Source organism: Bidens hawaiensis, unplaced genomic scaffold (assembly GCF_021521415.1).
Source record: "Bidens hawaiensis isolate Kalapana, Puna unplaced genomic scaffold, B.hawaiensis_p1.1 tig00020785_1, whole genome shotgun sequence".
In the NCBI taxonomy this organism is placed as follows: Eukaryota; Viridiplantae; Streptophyta; class Magnoliopsida; order Asterales; family Asteraceae; genus Bidens; species Bidens hawaiensis.
The window spans coordinates 212,837-238,869 of NW_027493199.1; the positions used below are offsets into that span (position 1 = coordinate 212,837).

Genomic DNA, 26,033 nt, shown 5'->3' on the forward strand with positions numbered 1-26,033 from the left:
GAACATTTAGTCTTGTTTCGATAAAAAAATGATATTCGTCTTCACCAAAAATTAAACATTTCCGCATGGTATTCATTTTTAATGAATTGTTTGTTCATTTTCATCACGTTCATAAAAAAAGAAGCTTTAGTTTTCGGAAAATTACACTTCAACGAGCGAAAAACTAAAACTTCGCTACTTTCATCCAAAAATGAACACTTTGGCAAGCAAAAATATTACTATGTAGCTACACAATATAACTTAAACCTGTAGAAATTACCCATGTCCATTTAAAAATTTTCATCACACATGAATTTGTTACTAGAAAACAAAACTACACAAGAAATAGAGATAATCTTAGCTACTCGATATCATCTTAACACGAGCTCGAGATTAAATTAAAATGAAACAAGCCTGTCTCGATCTCAACTTGCAATTCGCAAAACGTTAAACTAAACGAAACACACTACTTCAATCCATCCCGACTGAGATTCGATTACACCCAACAGACACGGAAAAAATTTAGATCATGAAAAAATAAGTACAAATAGCATTTTAGGAAAACCTTTTGATGGTTACTCGAGTTTCCGATTTGGACCTAAAGCTGTCATCAAACTCAATGTGTAACCGAACCGGGTCATAACTTCAGCAACTTTCGTTTGTCATACACGGAATCATTAACATGGAATCATGGATATTTGTTTATTAATAACTAACTATAAAAATCAACCACTAGAATAAACCGAAAAAACATTAATGGTTTATGTTTACAGGCTGTCTTGTATAACAATCATGATTACTAGCTATGTTCTATGTATTATAAAACTAAGCAAACTACATAAAACCATAAAATAGTCTGGAGCTTAAAAAAACCGACTAGAATAGCAGATTAACATACCCCGTTACACTCTCAAATATCTCGGGCCATTTTTAATAACGCTTATCATATCCCTGTGACGGCTGCTGATCCCAGACTGGCACGAAACCTGTCACGCAGCAACCAAACCATAAGTCCACACATAGTAATAAAGTTTCAATCTTTAAAACACGAAGTAAACGTTGCTCAAATTCCAAATTGTATTGACCGGTTATTAAATAAACGTGTCAAGTGGTCAACAGGCTCCATTAAACATCACGCAATATGAGAATCGTGCACATATCAAATCCAATATATATATATAACTACATTATTCGTTATATGACAAGAACATAATTTTTTTAAGTAAGTAGCTCTAAATATAGGAGATTAGCATACGTTATTATTATGTTCAAACCGATACAGTCATACAGATTTTAAGGCGTTTTGGCATATGAAAGCACGTATCAACATCTTTTTAACTGGATAAACAATTAATATTACCAATAAAATTTAGAGTTTTGGCATACTTATCGGTATCTCTCCCAATGACATATATATTGAAAAAAATCATCAATACACGTATATTAGCATTGGCTGACACGTATATCCTGACAATAAGCTTTAAAGAATTAATATTTCCATAAATAAACTGGATAACATCCTAATGAGTTGCTATATCTATAATCAAGAAAATAAGGATATACCACTTCATTTGGGAGACTCATTTCATTATGCATAGAATTAACACCCGTTGATACAGAAGAATTAGGAATATCAGCATCTAATAACTCGGAAATCATGAGCCCGTAACCATCTTGAGGCATGTCACTGACCCTCTGCATACTGTCGGGAAAGCTCTCAAGACCTGTAAATATTGCTGCCTCCCTATTTATTACAGAAAATAAACAACAAAGATAACGCAACGTCAATATGTCATGTATCTAATACACCAAGTTACGAATAAATTAAAAGTATAATAAAATAAATAAATGAACTTGCCTCCGCTCTGAGTTATTATCGTCATTGTCGTTATCATTGTCATCGTCTTCTTGCATGGAATCACAATCCAAATCAATGACCTCGACCCCTTTACCATGTCTATCGGTTATATCACAACTACTATTCATGGTCAAATCAAAGTCAACAGACATCGGTTCTTGCTTTGGTTGGCCAACGGACGAAAACCCAATGGCTGAATTTGTACCATGATTGTTACGCGCACCAGAAACATCCATTACATTGAGGTCACACATCTTAAAATCACTAGGAAAGAACTGCTTTTCTTCGGTTATTCCAGGCGTACCTTCTTGAGAAGACGCTCGGTCCCGTGAAGTTGAAATATGAAAAAAGTCATCCGCTTGATGATTTGTAGTCGCCGAGGCCCAATGTTTAGGTTTCTTGATTGCTTCTGTGTTATCATCGACTTCAAATTCGAACGGTCGTTTCTCGCCTCCGTCCATTAAAGCCGAAAAGCTTCTAGAATACCCGTGTTGACCTTCATCTAATCCATGATCAGAAATTGATGATCTTTGGGGAAACGATAAAGACCGCGCGTGTAATCCTTGCGCAAATTCATAACTACGATCGTCTTCAATCTTCACTTCTTGAAGAAACACTAACCGGACCCCGGGCAGATTACGGATAACCTGGGGGTTAGATAGCAGTTTCCCACGAGGGGTTAGACCCTGAGAAGATGGTTCTTCTGATCACCTGCAAAACAGACACCGTGAGCTTGTCACTGAGAATGGGGGGGGTTCCTCCTTGTGACCACCCTCCGGCGTGAGAATCAGACTAGATTGCTCTTTAAATATAAATGTATATTAAGAGATTGCTAGAGCAGATATCAGGTATAATATGATAATACAAGATAAGATGAGATGGTCATACCATTTGGGGTATTTATAGCCGAAGGTAGGTTTCCAAGGAGGTATGGCTGGCTGCAACAGTGTTCCTGTTCCACCAACAGTGGCCTACGCACGTGCCCTGCTGGTAGTTGGTGGGTAGGCAGCGGCTGATAGTGACCAGGCCTGCTGTGTACTATTCCTTTTCTACCAACTGCCGGCTACGCACGTGGTATGGCGGTAGTTGGTGAGTAGGCAGCGGCTAATAGTGACACAGTACAGGAGCATGCTGCTCGCCATACTGTGTCAGTAAGCTGTCGTATCTTTAGTCAGATCTTTTTCCCATACCTCGTCAGGTACAGTATAGAAGATCTTCCTGTATCGTACGGACTGGCTTATTTGGGCGGGAGTATTCCCCCTCCCGCCCTTGTGCGGGATAGTCCCCGGCTTCGCTCATTCCTTCAGGTGACACTGAGTGATTGAGAGCTAAGTGCCTTGTGCGTGTAGCCTTGCTGCGCGGGTGGCCTTCCCTGATGGCTTGTATCCGAGGCTGCGGGGACAGGCGGAGTCCTTCACCATCGGGAGGCATTTCCTGCGGGACCAGCTTGCGTACTGCGCGTAAGGACGTCACGTCTCTGAGCATGGTTGGTCCTGCGGATCCAGTTGGTTTCTGCGCAGACGTCCCTCTTCAAGGTGAGTCTTGCGGGTCCAACTGGGCTCTGCTGGGACCTACCTCTTCAAGTCCCCCCAGTCCAATGTTCTTCTCATGAGTGTTTAATAAAGTGAGGTGAACTTTTGGACTTTAAGCAGAGGGTTTTGAAAAGGGTTTTTTAAGGTTTTCCATGGGGATTCTTCCCGCGGAAGTCCTTGTCACTTGCAGAAATTCTTGAGTTTCCTGCTTGGTCTTTGGGTATGATGCGGGCAGGTCTGTAACCTCCTCGCAAGTCAGGAGCGTTGAGTCCCACTTGTGTGGATTCTCCATGAGGTTTTGGTAGTTTTGAACATAGTGATCAATTATGTTAAAACCACCAACTCCATCCTGGAGCTTCAAACAACGTAGTTCTCGACGTTCCCGCTATGCGGGGATGTTATTTCCGTTTCCGCAAGCATTGCCCAGAAGATCCTTCTTGATTTCAATTCCCAGCGGAGCGCTAGGTATGTGAAGGGTTTTGCCTTAACACTGTACCTGCGCTCGTCTTATGGTTACTTTACTTCCAAGGTATTCCTGGCGTCAATTCCCTGCGGGTGCTAGGTATGTGAAGGGTTTTGCCTTTACACTGTACCCGCACCCGTCTTGTAGTTGGTTGCCGAGGAATACTTGGCTTCAATTCCCTGCGGGTGCTAGGTATGTGAAGGGTTTTGCCTTAACACTGTACCCGCAGCCGTCTTACGGTTACTTGTTCGCCAAGGTTTACTTGGCTTCAATTCCCTGCGGGTGCTAGGTATGTGAAGGGTTTTGCCTTAACACTGTACCCGCAGCCGTCTTACGGTTACTTGTTCGCCAAGGTTTTCTTGGCTTCAATTCCCTGCGGGTGCTAGGTATGTGAAGGGTTTTGCCTTAACACTGTACCCGCAGCCGTCTTACGGTTACTTGTTCGCCAAGGTAAGGGGTATTTTCCCGCCTACTTTTTGATCTTTTTGAATTTTGAAATTCGAAGAGTTGGTGGAAAGAAGAACAGTCCAAAACTCTGAAACGTCGTGCGACGGTTTCTTCTGACTGTGTCAGATCGTGCAGGAAGTTATGGTGACGTGACAGTACATGGTCATTCCAGACGCTTTTACAGGCGCGTGGGCGCGATTTTTCGTGCGCGTGGCTGCGAAATTAATGGTACGCGTCCTGTCAACAGCTGTTGCCAGCTTGCTTTTTGCCACGTGTCATAGTTTCATTGCACCTTCGTTTTCTCTCTCTTCCGCATTAATTTCATCGCATTAATTGCGATTAGTATATAAAGGGGGGGAGGGTTCTTTGTAATCCACACTTTCACTCTTCTCTTCATCTTTTAAGCGATTTCCGGCGAATACTCCCCTTTTCAGGCAAGCATTCTCCCGAAATCGTTTTCTTCTTTCCTTCACAAGATGTCTCGTGATGTTGAATCCACAGCCGATGACAAGAGTACTGCTGGCGAGTGCCAGTGTGCTCTGCCCGGCGATCTGTACCGGTATGTTGTCCGGAAGTTCATGCTCGAGTCCCTCGAGCCTGAGTTTCCTGAACCCCATCAGACCGTGTACGATGCCCCCAGAGGCAAGATCGGGGTTTATGCAGCATTCTTTGTTTATGGGAATCTTAGGTTCCCATTGACAAAGTTTGTTTACCGTGTCCTCGAGAGGCACGGTGTTCATTTGACCGAGTTGCACCCCATGGCGATCGCCAAGATTCGCCACTTCGAGTGGGTGTGCCGGATTTTGGGCGTTGAGCCCTATGTTGACCGCCTGATGACCTTCTATACTTGGAGGTGCATCCAGGGGTGGTATACCCTGACTACCCGAATTAAGGGTTTGAAGATTTGCGCGACCGAGCGCAGTCTTCGGGCGTGGAAGCGGGAGTTCTTCTTCATATCCGCTCGCGCCATCCCCATTGCCATGAAGTTTAAGAATGGGCAAGCTCTCCCAAGCCTTCACGCCTCCAGCTACCAGGAGGCGGAATGGTTCTCGAAGATATCTCGGGTCCAATCTCCGGTTTACCGGTTTGCGGAATCCGGGATGGTTATGTTGGGGATGAGCCGGGTGTGGAAGGAGGCTGATGCGCGCAAGATTCCGATCGTCCTCGAATACGGTTCGAACTCTGTTCCTTACGGTATGCCTTTTTCCCTTTTGTTAATTATGAATTTCTTCTAACTTCTTTCTTGTTTATTTCAGAGGGGAACGACTTGCAGTCGCTCCTAAACCCGCGGGAGACTGACGGTCCCGCTCGGATGGGTACTCGCGCTCTGGACGAGAACGAGTTGCCCATCCTGGAACAAACGGCGGATCGGTTCGTGGAGGTCTATCCGCTAGGCCATGAGATCCTTAGCGCCCGTCGGCCAGGTAAGGCGCTATTCGACCCTGTACCCCTCAATGCTGAAACCTCTGCTGGAATTCCTCTAATCGTATGTTCTGATGAGGAATCCGCAGATGGTCCTCCGTTGGTGCGGAAGAAGAAGGCTGCCGGCGGGAAGGGGAAGGAGAAGGTGGCCTCCACAGCTGATCCAGCGCCTCGGTCTGACTCGGAGACCGAGAGCGAAGAGGTGGCGGGGAATCCCGGTGGTGATAAGACCACCGCTCCAGAGGTTACGACTGTCACCTCCGGAGAGCCAAAGAAGACGACGGTGACCGGCGCAAAGAGGCCGGCTCCATCGGGTCCGTCCCCGCCTCTCCGTACCTTTAGGCTCAAGAAAACCCGTAAGTACAACTTTCCTTTAGCTTTTATCTTCATAGTTTAATATCGTTTACCACTTATCTTCTTTGTGCAGGCGTGGATGTTGACGCATTCCAGGGTGGAGTGCAGAGTAGTACTTCTCCGCCAATGACGGTAGGCTTGGTCAGCCTACCTGAGGCGACGACCCAGGCGCCTGCGCCTGCTTCCGCTGGTCCAGTTGCTCACTCCTTTGAGCCGACTGTTCCAGCCGAGATGACGTCACCGCCGGCTGTGAGTGCGATTTTTACAGCATCTTTCACCGAGCCGGCGGTAACTTTTGCTGCGGATACCGCGGCGACGACCGCGGCGGCTGCTACCATGCCCCCGCCATCGGCAACAACGGCCGATCCATCAGGTACGCATGGGACTTCTCACCAATCTCTGCTACCTTCCCATCTGCCTGACCTCTTGGATGGATTTCCCTTGGGTTCAGGTGATGGGTTCGGCGGCTATCGGCCTGTAATTGACCCTACAGGTGCGTAGGGTTCTTTTGGCCTATTTTATATATATATTTTCTTTATCATCTTTTCCTAACTGCTTTGTGTTTTTTGCAGTGTCGGATTCCAATGAAGTGTATGTTCCACGCTGGAACATTCGCCGAGGAACAACCCTTCGCACCCCTGTGGAGTGCGTGGAGTGGGCTCGTCACGCTGCTCCCATGGGTGCGTTGGGGGAAGCCATGGCTAGCTACCAGGAGGGTAGGCTTAGCAATGAGCTTCGGGTTCTCCTTGCCCGGATGCAGCCGCGCGTCGAGCTGCTTTGTCGTGAAAACGACAAGTTGAAAGCAGCTCGCGCTAAAGAAGTGGCTCAGGCGCGGACTGTCCGGGAGGAGAACCAAAGGCTATCCGCCGTAGCTGCGGAAAAGGAGAAGGCCTTCAAGGCCCTCGAGGTTGAAGTTCAGGCTCGACTTGAGGCCCGTTCCAAGGCTGCCCAAGCTGTTAATGAACAGCTTCGGCTGGCTAAGGAAACTGCAAGGAACGCAACCGAGAGGGCCACCAAGGCTGAAGCTGTTGCTGAGTCTCTACGCGTGGAGAATGAAGAACTCAAAGCCAAATTAGAGGCTCTCCAGCGGGCTCATGATGCCTTGGCGATGGAAGACGCCAAAAAGCTCCAAGAAATCCTGGACCAGAGGGGGGTGCTTGACCATGCTGAGCGTAAGCTGAAGGGCGTCGAAGAGGCTGCGGCTAAAGAAGTGTTGCTTGCCAACCTCAACAAGAGTGAAGCCGATCGCGCCCGTAACGAAGCTCAAGCTGCCCTCCAAGAAGCTCTGGTTGCCAAGGAATGGCTTCTTCGAGAAGCGTTGTCTCAGGTAATCTTTTCTTGTCTTTACGCTTTTTCTTATAAATAGGAAAGGTTCTGACACTTGTATTTTTCTTTGTAGGTTGTGCATCGGGTCTTCTCAGAGACATCTTACGACGATGCTATGAGCGCAGCCCTCAACGCTTCTCACGAGGATGGGGAAAAGGTCGGCTTCCTGCTTGGTCTAGGGTTCGTTGAGAAAGGCGTCCCGCCATCCAACTTCCCTTTGTACAATGTAGATACTGAAGCCATATATGACCAAGCAGTAAATCAATACGCCGCCTTCCCGCATCCGGTGGTGGAGAAGGTGAATGAAATTGCTGCTGCTGATGATGGGCTAGCTATCCTTAAGGCTTTCCTTGAACTGCCACGCTCTACTGATGGGGCTGGTCCAAGTGGAAGTGGCCCTGAAGCCTGATCCTGAAGATCCCTTCCCACTGCTAGGATAGATTTAGCTTGTATAGATTTTTTTCTTCTTGTAGGCGGGTAGTTACCCGGCCATTCTTGTAATGAATCTTTGTGAAATATAAATCTTTTTGCGGGTAAGACCGCTACTTTCGTTGGGTTCTTTGCTTTGTAAACGTTGTATGACTTGCATACTTTAGTTTAAATTAGCAATTTTCCAAGTGTTTAGAATAAGTTAACCTTTGAACGTGGTAGATAGGTGTGAAGTTTTGCTTCCTCTTCCGTGATTGTGCGGGTAGGACCGTCACTTGCACGTAGTAGGATGGCTAAACTTTACCATCTGACCTGCGTGTAGGTTTTCCTCCTTTGTTAGAAATTGTCTTGATCCGTTCGACGCGCGTCTGTCAATAGGTTAGTGTTCAGTTCCCTTTTTCATGATTCATGCGGATAGACAGGCACTTTCATTTAGTGGGACTGAACTTTTCCCCTTCGACTGACCCGCGTGAAGGTTTGTCGTTTTTTGGGTTTATGCGGGTTTTGCCGCCTTCCCCACGCAACGACTTTCCACGTATTTATGCGGTGAAAACCTGGCATATCCGTGTTGAATAAATTAACCGTTCGACGCGCGGTTGTCAATAGGTTACTGTTCAGTTCCCTTTTTCATGATTTATGCGGATAGACCGGCACTTTCTTTTAATGGGAGGACTGAACTTTTCCCCTTCGACTGACCTGCGTGAAGGTTTGTCGTTTATTGGGTTTATGCGGGTTTTGCCGCCTTCCCCACGCAACGACTTTCCACGTATTTATGCGGTGAAAACCGGCATATCCGTGTTGATCATAAAAATGTAAAATCATCAGCGTCAATGTTTTAAGGAGAATCGTTTCCATTAGAAGTGGCTCTTGGCCTTTTCTTTACAAATTTGGAATTGATTTACATGCAAACTGTGTAAATGAGCTCTCTTCCATGTTGTTGGGATGAGAGTGCCATCGAGCCGATACGCACCTGGTTCGGGATCTCGTTCTTTACGCAGCATGTAGTCTCCATATTGAAGCTGGAATTTTATTCGTGTTTTCCCCAGCTGGGGTTCTACACGCATCAGCCTGCTCAGCGTTCATTGCGCCACGAGGTGCGCGAGCGTCCCATCTCTGACGAATGCCTCGACCATGTCCTTCACGTCTATGCATTCTTCGGTGTTGTGGCCTTTTGTCCTGTGAAATTCACAGTATTTGCTCCGATCAGCATTGTGGCGATGTCGGATTATTTGAGGCTTTGGCCATGGGAGCTCCTCGGTGGCGAATATCTCGGTGACGCTTTTAGTGAGCGGCGTCCATCTGGAGTTCTTATTTGACTGTACGTTATCCCTTCCGCCTAACCGATGCTGCAAGCCGGATGAGGTGTCAAAGTTTACCCTTGACTGCCAAATGCCTAGCTTCCGCTTTTTGTTTAATCGGGCGGTGAGAACGTTGTCTTCTCTTGTTTTCTGGGTGTAGAGGTTTGTGCTCTGTGGGAGATCTCTACCCAGTTGCCTCTCCGTTTCCGCAAAGCGTTTGGCTGCTGTCATGATGGCATCCCATGTGGATGGCATGCCATCTTTACCCGTTAAGGTGCGGATGAGCTCTGGGTCGTTCGCGCCCTGAATAAAGGCAGCGCGAACAAGATCTTCGCTAATGTTACCCAGACTTAGCTTCTTCGAGTTGAAGCGAGTGATGAAGTCCAGCAAAGATTCATCTTTTTCTCGAGTGCACTTGAGGATTGTCCATTGCTCCTCGGTATACTTTCTTTGCTGGCTGAAGTGTTGGCTAAACTTCTGTTGAAAGTCCGCCCAGTCGTAGATGTGGTTGACCGGTAGACGGTCGAACCATGCTCTAGCAGCCCCGACCAGTGTCATTTGGAACATGTAACACCATGTAGGTTCCGTCCAACTACTGACGGTTGCCCCCGCTATGAATCTGTTCAAATGATCATCTGGGTCGGATATACCATCATATGTGCCTATGCTGGACATTTGTTTGGCACTTTTAGGGGCGATTGCTTCCGCAATGTCCCTTGCAAATTTGGACGTTCCCGCATTTGCAACGTTTGGTCTGAATGTTTTGGAGAAGTCTCGCGGACTTCCACCTGTGCTTTTTGGTTTGAAGGCTTGTCCAAAATGTCTTCTCGGTTGGGGATCCGTTTCCTTACGCTTCCCTTTTGCCCTATGGCGAGGGTTCGCGTCGGAGTCGGATTCCTCCGAGTCATCGAAGTAATTTTCGAATTCGTCAGCCTGTTGGACGGAACGCAAGCGTTCGTCCAACTCAGCTTGGAATTCCCTCTGTCGTGCTTCCGCCCATGCCTTAACTTCATCGAGTGTTTGGCGGGGGAGTCTTGTTCGTTTCTCTAACTGGGTATCGGTGAATCCCAGTGAGCGATTATTTACTGCACTTGCCCCAGCTTGTGTAGCTGGGGTAGTGTTCGTAAAGTTTACTTCACTTGCCCCGGCTTGGGTAGCCGGGGTAGTGTTTGTAAAAACTGTGTTGCCGGTATTCCCCCCAGTAGCTGGGGTTGTGGTTACCGGAGTTTCTTTAACCATCTTGGAAGTTTGAAAAAACTGGAGAAGAATAAAGTTCTAGCTTTATGCACGGATGGCGCCAATGAAGAAACACTAACCGGACCCCGGGCAGATTACGGATAACCTGGGGGTTAGATAGCAGTTTCCCACGAGGGGTTAGACCCTGAGAAGATGGTTCTTCTGATCACCTGCAAAACAGACACCGTGAGCTTGTCACTGAGAATGGGGGGGGGGTTCCTCCTTGTGACCACCCTCCGGCGTGAGAATCAGACTAGATTGCTCTTTAAATATAAATGTATGTTAAGAGATTGCTAGAGCAGATATCAGGTATAATATGATAATACAAGATAAGATGAGATGGTCATACCATTTGGGGTATTTATAGCCGAAGGTAGGTTTCCAAGGAGGTATGGCCGGCTGCAACAGTGTTCCTGTTCCACCAACAGTGGCCTACGCACGTGCCCTGCTGGTAGTTGGTGGGTAGGCAGCGGCTGATAGTGACCAGGCCTGCTGTGTACTATTCCTTTTCTACCAACTGCCGGCTACGCACGTGGTATGGCGGTAGTTGGTGAGTAGGCAGCGGCTAATAGTGACACAGTACAGGAGCATGCTGCTCGCCATACTGTGTCAGTAAGCTGTCGTATCTTTAGTCAGATCTTTTTCCCATACCTCGTCAGGTACAGTACAGAAGATCTTCCTGTATCGTACGGACTGGCTTATTTGGGCGGGAGTATTCCCCCTCCCGCCCTTGTGCGGGATAGTCCCCGGCTTCGCTCATTCCTTCAGGTGACACTGAGTGATTGAGAGCTAAGTGCCTTGTGCGTGTAGCCTTGCTGCGCGGGTGGCCTTCCCTGATGGCTTGTATCCGAGGCTGCGGGGACAGGCGGAGTCCTTCACCATCGGGAGGCATTTCCTGCGGGACCAGCTTGCGTACTGCGCGTAAGGACGTCACGTCTCTGAGCATGGTTGGTCCTGCGGATCCAGTTGGTTTCTGCGCAGACGTCCCTCTTCAAGGTGAGTCTTGCGGGTCCAACTGGGCTCTGCTGGGACCTACCTCTTCACTTCTGGTTCTTGATTTTCGTCCTCCTGTTTGTTCTTCTTTTCATCTCCAGAAATCAACACCGGGTCACTTTTCGATCCTTTGAGAGTCACGGAAGATCGCGTTTTGGTCGGAACTTTGTTAACCCTGATTAGCGTTAGCAAATCACTACTGTAATTGTTCGATGATTCAACGTTACCCTTATTATTATTATTATTAATAATATCCTCTGCTAAATCCTCTTCTTCTTTAACAGTCGGTTTCTCCGTCTCGATGTCACCGTCATCCATCGCCACGTCATCTGTACTCGCGTTCACGTTCTTCAACTCCGAAACCGGAGTCTTGACGTCTGCATTATCATCAAGCGGTTGATTATGTTGGTCACCTGATACCGATTTCTGGTCTTCGTTACCACCGTCTCTAACAACTTTCTGTTCTTCATCTTTAACTTTTTCCGTATACGAAGAACTCCGGTTAACAACTTCTTCACGGTCCCGGTTCACTTCAACCGCAGGGCTTTTAACCGACCCAACACTTCTCCTACCCCTAACTTCATCCGAAAATCGTCTCCTCCCACTACCCGAAACCGCATCCTCACCACCCGCACCCGCACCACCAACCTGATTCTTCAAATTACCATTTTGCCACTTCCCATTACCCGAATTCGGCGGAACTAAACCCTTGGAAGCTAAATACTCAGCTGCCAATTTCCCAGCTTCCATAAACACATCAATCCTACGAACCGGAGGCGGCTGCCCCCTACCGAAAACCCCTCGATTGTAACCCCGGTGACCCGGACCGCCACCGGGTCCGATTCCGATGGGATTCGACCGAAACCCATTTGCCGGATTACGATGCCTTTGCATAATTAACTAATTATGTAGCCCTAAAAGGATTATAAACCTAAACAAATTCAAATTAAAGTGTAAGCAATTGGATATACAAGAAAACCCATATAATAATAACTGAATCAACTGAATAACTAAATCGAATTGAATCAAATGGTATGAAACCCAGATCGAATAATTGGAATTGAAATTGATAAATTGGAAGACTTAATTTGACTTTTACGAAGTCAAAATAATAATAATAATATTATGAAAAGGCGTTGACGTGTACCTGTGAGGAATAATATGCGGTGGTCGGAGTTAAATTGGACGGTGGTGGGTGAAGGTCCGATCGCCGGTGACACGGCGGAGAGAGAAAGTGAGCATGTATGTATACTTATATAGTTAATAGCTATAGTGTTGTGTTTGGTTGGTCGGATATTTTAATGGAGGCTTATTATTATTATTATTATTATTATTGTTACAGGAAGAATAATAAGATTGAAAATAATACAGGGATGGTTTTGAAAAGAAGAAGAAAGAACAAATACTGTGATGACTAAAATGACTATTTCATGGGCTTGGATTTATACATGTAATGATTTTTTTTTATTTTCTTAACTTTTATTGTGATTATTATTTTAGTAATGTGATAAGGCTAAGGGGTGTGGGGGGGTCTAGTGGGGGCTCCAGCCAATAATATTATGACGTGTGGCAGAGAGAGAAACTGGATAAGGGGGGTGTTGGAGCCCCCGTTGGAGCCCCTGGCCCTGGTGTGGAGGGGCTCCAGCTAATTTATATTTTTTAATTAATTCCACACCCCTCAACGGCTCTTTTTCGAACTCCAAGACACCTTTTATCTCTCTTCTCCCGCGACCAGCCTCACGCCTGCCTGGATTTCCGCGCTCGCGCCCCTGCTCGCGCCCCGGTGGTGTGGGGTTAGCGCCCCGGGGCGCGAGCGGAGGGGCTCTAGCGCCCCGGTTAGCGCCCCGGTTAGCGTAACTTTTATACCCTTTATAACTTTAGTAATGATTATTATTTTTTCCTTTTTTTTTCCTTTTCTTCTTTTCTTTTTTGGATGTTCATGATCTATTTAACCGAATTGGTTTGGTCAATGCCCGGTAAAAACCAGTTTGACCCGAACCGATTTAAGAGCATGAATGTTTGAATTGGTCAGCACTGATTCGATTTGGTTTATAAATCAGTTAACATGTCTTAAAACCGTTTTTTTTCAAATCGGTCCGGTTTAGAACCGGTTTGGTAGTTCCAAAAGGAGAACGAGTACTAGAATTGGCGAGTTGGATCGGTTTGAGAACTGGTTTGGCTAAAACCTGTTCGGGTCAGATTGTAGTGAGCCGGTCTCAACCTGTTTAGTCTGTACACCTTTATGTGTAGCTAACATTAACTTCGCATAACCTATACATTTTTATCTGTATGTCAAGTCCCTGTCGATAAACGAACATAAAGTAAACGACTAACCCTCGTTTATTTATCAGAAAATATTACTCTAAAAACTGATTACAACTCTTATGTAGTATTTGTTATGGATGAATGGAAGGTGGAATTCATTCCAAATGAATGAAAAAAACGTGTTTGGTTATCATGCATAAATGGAATCATTCCACAATAAATGAATTTCCTTCCATTTTTAAGATTTTCATTCTTTTGGGTATGTATTTTTCTTCCATTCTTTCAATAAATGAAAAAGCCAAAATAGTCAACAATCATTATTACTATTATATAATTATAACTAGTTTTTATCCCTCGTATTATGGGGGTTGTTTTATATTGTTTGTTATAATATATATTTATTTTTTGAATTTATATTTTTTTATTGTATGAAAGTTAATAATATACTTATGGTTTGATGATAAATTGTTTCACAAATGAATGAGATGTTATAACCTGATTTAAAAGCTATATGGTTTTGTTGAGACCCAAGACCCATTTATTTTGTTTACTATAAAATTGGTTTTTAATAATAAATAATATTTATGAAAGTTAATAATATACTTATGGTTTGATGAGACCCAAGACCTGTTTATTTTTTTTACTATAAAATTGGTTTTTTAATTTAAATAATATATATATATATATATATATATATATATATCTTTTTTAAAATAAATAAGATATTAATTTTTATTATATCCTATTTTATAGGATTTTTACATCAATAAGTTGGTGAGAATAACTTTTAATTTAATGAGATTTTATAACCCGTTTATGGAATATCTGAGTTTGGTAAGACCCATACCCATGAATTTGGTCAAATGCATGAGAAGCCTCCATTTAAAAATCAAGCAAATCTGGTGACTCCAAAAAAAGGGAAGCGTCCACATCGCGACACCAAGGATTTTTGGATCTTCGTTTATATATTTTATAGATGATATTATAATTATTATTATTATTTTCCGAATATAGTTATTATATTATTATATAACTATTCATTATTGTCTTGTATATTATAATATAATTATTATGATATTAATATTAGTACTACATTTTTAATATTATTATTATTATTAGGTTAAAGAGTTAACATTTCACAACGCACATACGTGATTAAATATTATTATAATAATTTTTATTCGGTTTAACGATTTCGCTGCAGCACGAGGGTCCTAAAAATTAATTATTATAAATATTCATATTATTATTAATATTATATAATTTTACTTTTAATGTATATAAACGAAACATTTAAAACTCTTTGGTTGTTTCCTGCATTCTCTCAAGCCACCAAATTGCAATATTTATAAATGAAGGCTTCTCATACATTTGACCCAAATTCACGGGTATGGGTCTTACCAAACCCAAATATTCCTTAAACGGGTTATAACATCTCATTAAATTAAAAATTAATCTCGCCAAATATTTGATATGAAAATCCTATAAAATAGAGATATACTAAAATTTAATATATGATTTCTTTAAAAAAATATATTATTTATAATTAAAAAAGAATTTTATAAGCGAGTCATGAGTTTTATCAAACCCAAATAACTTTTAAACCATGTTATAACCTCTCATTTACATGTGAAATTCTTTAATCATCAAATACTAAGTATATAATTAATTTTCATATAATAAATAAAATAAAATTTTCAAAAAATATATAAATATTATAAACGAATAAGGTAAAACAACCCCCGTAGGGGAATAAAAACTAGTAATAATAATAAAGTGATTAATCATTCCATTTTTATATGGTGACCAAACATAGTAATGGAATGATAATGATCTTTTTCATTCCTTTGTCTATTCCATTACAATGTGCATTCCATTCACTCATCTATTCCATTGCCCCATACCAAACATACCCTTAAAGCTAACTCGAGTTGACTCTTGATGAACCCTAACTTGGTTGCGTCTAGATGAACCCTAACTCGGTTACATTTTGTGTGTATTTGCATCTCATATTTTCTATAACGGTAACCATGACTTGGTTTACATAGACTAACCTAACTTGTTAGCAAAGACATTACCTATTATAATTGTAAAAAAAATAGGAAACACAACCAACAATTAGGAAACATAACCGACTTGTTATTATTGGTCCCTCAAGTTCACCGATTTATAACTTGAAGTCTGAAATTACATTTAACGATATGTTATATGATAAACGAGCAATAAGATAATATTACAGTTATACCAATACGAAATAAAAAACATGAATTTTTATTTTGTTTTAGGTGTTCACGCAATCAACAATACTCGTAAATGTTGTTTTAGGTGTTCACGCAATCAACAATACACGTAAATGTCTTTCCATATTTACTTTTGGTTTTTGCCTTACTAAAAATATACTTTTTGTAATTTTAATAGTTTTAAGAGATTTTTTAATACATGCGTTCAAGATAACACGTGGCGTGAGGTCGAAGAGTTAGAACTTTGAAGCTTGAAGCTAGTCATAATATTACATGAAAACATAAACTTTGCTTTGGAACATCAAATTTTGCATCAAATCTTTACAAGCAACACCTATAATTCACAATTTCATAAAGATTGGTCATTTGAGTCCTCTCTAGTCTCTACAAGTCTACCATATGTAAAATGAACTTCAAAATGAAAATTGTAGCAAAAGGAATATTGTGTTTGACGTGTGGATGGACAAGATCAAAGATCTAGTGATATTGTGGTATCGCCTTCATCTTTAGTGCGACATTAATTCACAAGATTTATGTAACTCGTCTCTTTTAGATAAACCGTACAAATCCCCTTTTTACAATTTTATGAGTTGTATGTAATCACAAACTGCAGTTTATGGTGTTTGAATGTTAAGTCTCTTCTTTGGAGATTCCCAAGCTCCCGTTGTGTGGGACCGATGCCAATGCCAATGTTTTGCTAATAAATCTTATATGCAAACCAATCATAAGATTGCATGGCACCCTACTTCCAAAACCTTCCAAAGCATATAAGGAAATATGTTTTCTTGGAGCCATTGATGAGAATTAATAAAAGTCAAGATTAACAACCTTTTATACTATGATTTCACCATTGAGGGGACATTCATGGTATGTTTCCCAACATCCACATGTGATCTTGTCTATCATTGTTCCAAAAACTATGGATGAATGAGAAGAATTATAGCAGTTTTCTCAAGAACCCATACAAATTGGTTGATCATTGTTGAAATATATACTATCTTTCTTACTTTTGTATATTCTATTCATCCTTGTTTTTATTAAAAGTGACTTCTACGTTAGTAAAGCTATCATGTCTTTAATATAACATCTCACTGGCTCACACATTTTTAGCAACATATATAAAGTGTTCTTAACTTAATATTCATTAAATACGAAAAATATTGCTTTAATTCTTGCATAAATTCATTTATGTTATCTTATAACCGCCTCGTCTTTTCTGTTTTAAGTATATACGTAAAACATTATATACAAATGTTATATGGTTCATGCGTTTCTTTATTTGAAATTAAATTTGTAATATATAAAGGGCACCTCCATTGACAGGCTTGAACTTTGATGAGATAAAAATTGGTTTAGTTGAAAAAAAAAACTAATAGGACTTTATGCTATGCACTGAAATCTGAATTTGGACAGAAATAGTGGATAACGAAGTTGAGATTTGGTCAACCCATTATGTTAGTGGATGGTACACTTCCAAGTTCCAAGCTATATTTTCTTTTTTGAAGATAGATAACGTGGATATTAACAATAACATGGTTGATTTTGAATGACGTAGACACGTAATTAGTTATTTATCACATAACATTATTATAGTGGCGTGTCCATTAAGTGTTGTTGGAATGATGTTTTATTTTTCTTTTATGAAGAGAACTTTTTTAAGTAATCAATTCATGAATGGATCTAAATACAATATAGAGGCAGATAAGCGGGTAACAATCTGTGCCACCATCCCTTTTCGAATGGTAAACCGATCCTACTGAAAACAAAGTTATCGTTCATGTCAGCAGTGGAGTACCGAGCCATTCTTAAATATCGTTTAATGATCCCCCTGTTCCCCGTTGATGAGTTATGCCCGGTCTGCCGTAAAGTTTGTTTAGATAATTTTGTTGAACACGCGGTTCGTTGCAAAGAACTCCCAGGGTTTAAATATAGACATGATTTGGTTAGGGATGTCCTTTTTGATGTGTTAAAACGGGCGGGAATTTCGGCAAGAAAAGAGGCTCATGTGAATTTCTTGTCGGATCCGCGTGAAGGAACTGACGGACATTTTTGTGTTTGGATGGGCGGGGGGAAGCATGCTTGTGTGGACCTTACTGGGGTGTCCCCTCTTGTCGGGCTAAGGGACACCGGGTTTGATGCTAGGCAGGCTGTGCTTAAGGCAGAAGCAAAAAAAATTGCTAAGCACGAGAAGACGTGTGTTGGGAATCAACATGCCTTCATTCCTTTTGCTTTTGATACATTTAGGTCTCTTGCCCCTGATGCTTTTCTGAACGATTATTTGAGTCAATGATGGATCACTAATCTATCGATCATCTTCATTCTTCATAAAAGAATTTGGAGACTATCATCATGAGAAAACCTATCACATGTGAAAAAACCCATTTTCATAGCTTTTTTTTAACAACCAATATCTATATTTTTTTTCCCATTTATTTTACCTTATATTTCAATTAATATTAGAAACCATAACAATTTGATTAAATGTCATACTTGAACACACTTTAACCACATAGCTTAAGGATCTATATCATGTTTTATTTTTCTTCTAAATCTTAATTTATTTTATATATTTATTGAACAAATGTTAATTATGAAATATTAAATTACACTATACAGCTTATTAGGTTGTTAGTTTCTTAAAACTATCTAACTATACTATTAAAGCAATAGGCTTTATGTCAAAATTTCTCCTTTCTATTGGTTGATTCTCATTCTTTCCATGTATATCAATGACTTCTCTATTTTTCATCTTAATAAAATAAATCAATAATAAATTAAAATAAGATTCATCAATACTATTAAAGTATTATCTTTCATATTTCATTTAATGTTTAATTTTTCATTTTGAATATTCTAATTAATGTAATATATTAAAATCGTAGCTATAGTTTCTAAAACCAAATATTCAAAATTTCATTTTAAATATTTTATTATTTTTGGTTGATTTCATTCACCACCTTTGTTTATTTTTTAGATAATATATAATATATAATATACTAGTTTGAGTCCCGCGTATTACACGGGTAATTGATAAAAATTTTAAACTTTAACTATGAAGTGAATTACAGTCAACAAAATCATCATTTATTGTTAATACAATTTATATAAAAATTACATAAATAACATTACACAAATATGTTACAAATAAGCAAAAATTTTATTGTACACTAAATTTGTGATTGTATCAGTTGATATACATTACTTATCAAAAGTCAAAATCTTTTGTCCATATATGCTTGTAACTCTTGTTAAAGTAACATATATGTCTGCTTATAACTCTTGATATAGCCATGTATAGTTATCTGTGTGACAAATAAGGTTATTCAAGTACATACCACAACCCTAGATAAATGATAATATATATCCATGATACTAACAAAAAAAATATTCATACACATAAAATGTCATACATTCGATCAATTAATATATATGATGTCATTTGAGATTATTCGCTCATGTTTATAAAAAAAACATGATTATTCCAAAAAAACATATTACCTGAACTTTGATGATATAATCATCCTTAGAGTCTTTAGAATCTGAAATTGATTGATCATAATAAATTATTTGTTGTTATTAATATACTGCATATGACAAATTTTAATTAAGTTTATATATTAAAATTAAAAATTATATAATCAAGAAACAGATAAAACCCAAAATTTAAATATAACAAAATAATTTGTTTCATTTCATATGAGTGGAAAATGACAAATAAATAATAACCTTAAGCTCATGTTCAACTAACAATAACTTTTTAAAAATAAAATTGTGTATAGCTTTATTATTTTGAATATAAACTTTATTAGACACTTTAATTATGTATCACCCAACATGTAACATTAACATAACCTCAAATCGTTGTATTTGTATAAAAATAAAATTACTGAAGTTAATATAATATTGAAATGATGTAAATAACTGATCATGAAAACGATATTCTAGGTTTCCATATCCTAAATGATTTTTGGAAAGCGAAAATAGTGGAAATAGGGGATTGAAACATTTTTTTTGGTTTAAAATTTTGAATGCTTTTAAATAAGTAATTTATCTTATAAGACATAATAAATTAAATATATTTAAATGTATAAAAAAAGTATAAATCAAATCATAAAATATATGTTTCTGGAACATTTTTGTTTGAGTTATGAAAGAAAAATATTGAAAACTAAATATTGATCTTCTTGTTGCTAACCATTTATACTACATAAAAAAAGTTATATAAATAAATGATAGATAATTCATATAGTAAATCGTTATTCATATAGATTATAATTATAATATTCAACTTCGATGATTTAATGCTAAACACCAAGATATATATAATATGTATTCTTCATTTTGCAATATTTATATAAAATATTTGGAGAAATTAAGAAAATACATATTTTCTTGAGTTCAAATACATATGAGAAAAATTTTAATTCAAATTTTAAACTAATCTTATGTAAAAAATTATGCATGAATGCTCCAATCCCAGTTTAAAACAAGTTATAGTTTACTATGATTTTAATAACCAATGATTTTTAAAATTTATTCTAATAGATCTACAACATCAATTTTGATATTTCCTTGTTTTCTTATCTTTCATCATTAATGTTAATGAATGAATCAAATATGATTTACATTTAATAAAAATAAACTTGAATTCATATATTTAAATAACTTAAAATATAAGGATCATATATTGAAATGTTAAAGAAAGGGTGAAGAGGACTATGAGAGTGACAAGTGGCAAAAATAGGTAGTTATTTATTAGAATAGATAGATAATTTAGATAATTATTTGATATTTCATCAATAGAAGAGATTACGGATTTAATATAGACATTGCAGATAATATATATATAATCTAGAGAGATTACCGATTTAAAATATTAAAATTTTGTTAAAATATTATATTTATTTAAAATTATCAAATTCATAATGTTGTAAAGGTTTGTACCATTCATGTTCAATATAGGAAATGATGACCCATTTGATTAAGGTAATGGTTTAATTACAGAATTTGTAAATTTGAATTTATTATTGTATATTCTTTGAATGTAATTAATTTGTAAATATGAATTAATTATTGTATAAATTATGGTGTAAATTTGAATGTAAATTAAACATTAAATGACAATAATTAAGTTTTACCATATTTACTGATGTTGACCCATTGACCCATTGATTTAATTACGGTCATTGAGTTTTAACAATTATAATACAAATTCACTTATTACTGTTTAACAATAACAATTGAGTTACAAATCCATTGTTGACCCATTGACTTATTGTTGTAAACATTGACTTTTAATTACGATTTTCTAATTAACCATTGAGTTACATATATATATAAAAATTAGTAACTTTTAAGTTCACACCTTATATGAATTACATTACATAATATATGGTGTTATAATTGATGATTAACTATATTATTGTAAATAATATAATTAGTAACTTCTATTTTTACATTAATAAGTTTATTTCTGTATCTATACTAATTAATAAATAAATGTTTCCTTATGCCACGTGTCATCTACCTAGCCCAACATTCCTCTCAATTTCCCGCCTCCCACCACACTCATTTTACAAACTCGGTTCATTTCCATACTCGATCCAATTAATAGAATATATACCATATATAAATAGATATTGTAATTTAGTATTTTGTCATTCTATTTATTAATTAGAGTCAACTAATTTAAGAATACAATATATATTACTTATTTAAATATAAACTTCTAATTATGTTATTTTCGTAATTTACGCCATAATTATACTTCTCTAAATTAAAAAGATTCAACAAAGATTTAAATATTGCTAATTACACCTCATATTATGTTTGAATTTTTAATTTAAAGTATTTATGTTAATTGCATATTTTTGACATTTTAATCAAATTAAGGATATTTTTTTAAATTACATGTAATCCTTTAAAAATAAATTGATTGATTCATACTCAAAATAGTTGTTCTGTTTTTAAATTACCGATTAACTCATTAAATGATTCATAATTCTATAATAAATACCATAACGTGATGACAAAAACATATAGTATTAACTCTTCTGCATCTTTTGGTAAAACGTTTTTACCATCCAAGTATGTTTTTCTGTTTTCCTGTATTGATCATCGTATTTTGTAATATTTTATTAATTACCATACACAACAAATTATGTAATTAATTCTTTTATCAATGTCTCTAATACGTAATGGAGCAAAATTTTTTTTGATTAAATTGAGAGACAACAGATAAAACCAAACAACAAACGTGTTAACGAAATTTGGTTAATTGAAATGATTTTAATGATGAGGTGCTAAATATAAAATATTTAATGTCATTATTTTATATTTAATATTCAACTATTACAACTAGGTTAAACTTTTATGGAATGAAGATCCAAATAAGCGTGTTCAAACCTTACTTTCCTAAGTTTGAAGAACATCTCCAAAAGAATTCATGCTACTTTATTTATAGGCCCGCACTACACAACAACCACGCTAAACCCAAGCATGTGAAGAATGCCCAGAAAATCTTCCGTTGGCAAACAGATATAAAATTTGCACCAACTTTTATGGGTCGAAGTACGGTTCCATTTTAGAAGACCAACTAATTCAATATTCTAGTCTTGGATTGATTATGCATTATTGTATTTATTATTCACACTTAATTTTTTAACAAACATTTATTTTGTGTTCGATCATTTAATATTTTGCATGTTTTATGGTAAATGTATTATTAAAAAAATATATATTATTTAACCGGAATGTATGTTTGTACGTTTTATATTTAATACTCAAATTTGTTATCAAGACTTTTTATTATTTATATTTTGCATGTTTATAAAATTAAATTTGTTAAACCGTGTTGTACATGGGTAACTAACCTAGTTAAATAACATATTAAATAATATGGAAAAGATTTAAACACATAGGCTCCTTATTCATTAATGTGTGCACGGTTCTCTCACACCATATTTACACATAAAATGAAAAAATAATTATGGTATCAAAAAAAAAGAGTGAAAAAGTTTATATTTATGATACCGCGTTCTTTTATTCATCTCTTCTTATGCTTTATACGAATAAGAAGCCTATATACAATAACATTCCTTTAGATCGTATATGTGGGAGAGAGAATAAATTTTAATTTTAATGCTTTCATATTATATTTTCCATAAATCATCTCCTTTTTGAAAATATTTGAATACAATATGTATACACATGATTTATCTAGAATCATTACCATATATAAAGACTTAAAACTATACACCAAGCACCGATGTGTTGTCGATCAATGTCGAAATGTAGCAAGCCCTAGATAAGTGACCCGTCGATTCCTCAACAACTCCACAAGGAGGACAAATAACTAAAGGAATAGCTACCCGCCTTCTGCTCAAAGCCGTCAGAGTCCATATTCGACCCAACTTTGTCCGCCAACCAGAAATAAACTTTTAAGGGAAGCCATAAATTCCACCTAAGCAACCAATCCCGTCTTATGGAATTACTCCGATTAAGCAAGATCTAGATAATTTTAACATTAAATGCACCCAACAAATTATCACTACAAATTCACTTATCTCTAACTCAAGAAACATTAAATTGACCTGACCGAACAAATTACAACAACTAATTTAAAGTTGATCCAGACCCAACAAGTTAAACATTAACATGACCTAACAAGTTACAAGTTATGACAACTTTGAAGTATGTATGCATACGTCATATTTGTAATGATTGACATATGGCCATATATTTGAAGTTGATCCATTAATAACTAGAACATCCATCATTGATTCACGTGGGTGATGAAAAGTTACATCAGATTTTACACTTTCATGATGAGAAGATGATGATGGTATCCCATTTGACCAAATCACCAAACTAAGCTCCACCATGAGTGTATTCGTCAACATTTCTAACTCCCGAGCTCAACTTTTTATCTTGATTTAACTTCACCTCATATGTTTTTAACATTTCATGCAGTTAAGTAAGAGTTAATCTCTTCTAGTCATGGTTTCCTCTGGTAATCATTACATAACATTTCATGTACTTGGAAGTGATCTCAAATATTTTATGTAGGACTGAATTAGTCAAAATTACACAACCACGTGTCTTTTTTCACTAATTAGGTATGTGTACCTTTCAGTCATAGTTTCTCAATTAATATAACAAGACATTTCATATTGTTAATCTCACGAACTTAAAATCTTCTTATTAATTACAATGATAAACGCATAATACATACAGATCTTTTACTCAAAGCAAACCAAAGATGGAATCAACAAAACGATCTAGCCAACAGCTAACAAATAACATCAATCATCATTGTGATGAATGGTTATAATCGCTCAAGAATACGAAAGAGACGATCAAAATACAATTGCAAACCCTAGATCATAAAACCGAAACGAGGCCTAATAGGGACTAATAAGATAGATAATAATTTTGATATAAAACCAGAATGTCGAACAGCTAATGATCACTATGGTAAATTTGATGTAGATTTCTTCTTGAATGTTGAGAGAGTAAAACTTTCAACGCAGATCATCAAATCTAGATGATGTCGGATTGTCGTCTCTTTTATGTTTATCAATTGCAACAACTTCAGTCTACAATCCTTAAGCCCGCGACCAAACTCCTAAAAGCCCAAAACCATCTCGCTTGCATCCGAGCCCATTGATCACTGAACAAGCCCACATGCAAAATACACAAAATAAAAAAACATATATTATTTGGATACATATTGAAAGCAGGGCCGTCTCGTGGGTAAGCTAAATGAGGCAATGACTTTAAGCCTCTAGATTTATAGGGCCTCCATCTTAAATAAGAGTCATGTATTATGATTTTAAAAGTAGAGCTCTTTTAGAATTAGTAACTCAATGATGAGTCACAAGCTAAGGATGATTGCTTCATATTAATTATCACGACATATTATCCATATTCTATAATTCTTGTATACTCTAGCGCTATACGCATAAAGAAAAGAAAATAAAAAGGCCTCAATATTTTAGTTAGTTTTAGGCCTCCGAGGACGTTGAGCCGGCCCTGATTGAAAGAACATGTATACTTTATATTTTTAACAGTTAAACTACGACGTCTTACCAATCATGTAGCACATAGGAGTGCCCTCCAGTTGATTACATAAAGTGTTCCATAAATCCGTTCTATAAGCAACATAGGGTGTCCAACCAACTTTGTCTTCAAGTGCGCGCCATAAATATATATGGTCGAATCGATAGGATTAAGCTTGTGTGAAGCTTTCCTCTAGGTGAGGGCAAACCAAAAGACCTATTGGAAATCTAGTCAAAATGGTTTTTCCATTCTTTCAAACAAGTAGAACCGGCAATAATGTAATTCGACCTGCCCCCATGACGGTTTATACTATACCCGTCAGTGGCATGAGCAAGCTGGCAAAAGTTACGAGAGAGAAATGGTCAGAACACCGTCATGAGCTCGGAAAGCGACCTCAAAATTCCCTATTTCTTAAGAAGCATGGGGCAATAGTTGTGCTATGATAAAGCTTTCGAAACATTAAGAAATATTTCGAAAAGGGAAGCAGAATGTTTGCAAAATCAATATGCTTCATATAGATGCACACCATATCGTTAGGGCAATCTGTCACCATATCTGTAAGGTTATGAAGGGTCGGTTCCAATACATTCGGAATACCATACCTAATGAATACGCAACTCCTTCGAGGAAAAAGTACATTTACGCTCGTTCATATCAGTTTTTGACATTATGAAAATAGGAAAGGTAACAAACCTGAAATTCTTCTTTTGACAAACGGACAAAGCGAAGAGAAACTGCCCAATCACAGAGCGACACGTTAAAGCGTACAAGCTAAGCTTCGACATACATGATGTTTCAAATGCCAACTTGAACGGTTTAATTCCAGAATTAATCAAAATTGATCCACATGGGCGATGAATGTCAGATCCAGATATAATTGACGCATGGCAAGCATACATACTACTCACGTAATATCATGAATCTGGAGGTAACAACGTTTTTGGATCCTAGGCTTCGGACTTATCATCATCTAGATTAACGTGACAAACTTTACCTATTTGACTGTTGTGGCGTGCCAAGTCCCAATGACTCTAGAACCAGTTTTCTTTCCAAGTCAAGAATCACCCTAACAAGACCTTGTAAATGAAGCAATGTTCATGCAGTGGCGAACGGCCGGAAAAGCTGCGGTGG

The 26,033-nt window shown here is 38.0% G+C and overlaps 2 protein-coding genes across 2 annotated transcripts; both read right to left on the reverse strand.

The window, feature by feature from the left end:
* Positions 1–905: 905 nt before the first annotated feature.
* LOC143561759 (uncharacterized) lies at positions 906–6,393 on the reverse strand. Its single transcript, XM_077049749.1, has 4 exons — positions 6,334–6,393; positions 1,834–2,484; positions 1,340–1,719; positions 906–965 (listed from the first exon to the last, which is right to left on the reverse strand). The coding sequence occupies exons 1-3, from the start codon at positions 6,391–6,393 to the stop codon at positions 1,468–1,470; spliced, it is 963 nt and encodes a 320-aa protein (XP_076905864.1). The 3' UTR covers positions 906–965; positions 1,340–1,467.
* A 4,983-nt stretch (positions 6,394–11,376) lies between these two features.
* Positions 11,377–12,735, reverse strand: LOC143561768 (uncharacterized protein At4g26450-like). Its single transcript, XM_077049752.1, has 2 exons — positions 12,485–12,735; positions 11,377–12,268 (listed from the first exon to the last, which is right to left on the reverse strand). The coding sequence occupies exon 2, from the start codon at positions 12,229–12,231 to the stop codon at positions 11,377–11,379; it is 855 nt and encodes a 284-aa protein (XP_076905867.1). The 5' UTR covers positions 12,232–12,268; positions 12,485–12,735.
* Positions 12,736–26,033: the final 13,298 nt, after the last annotated feature.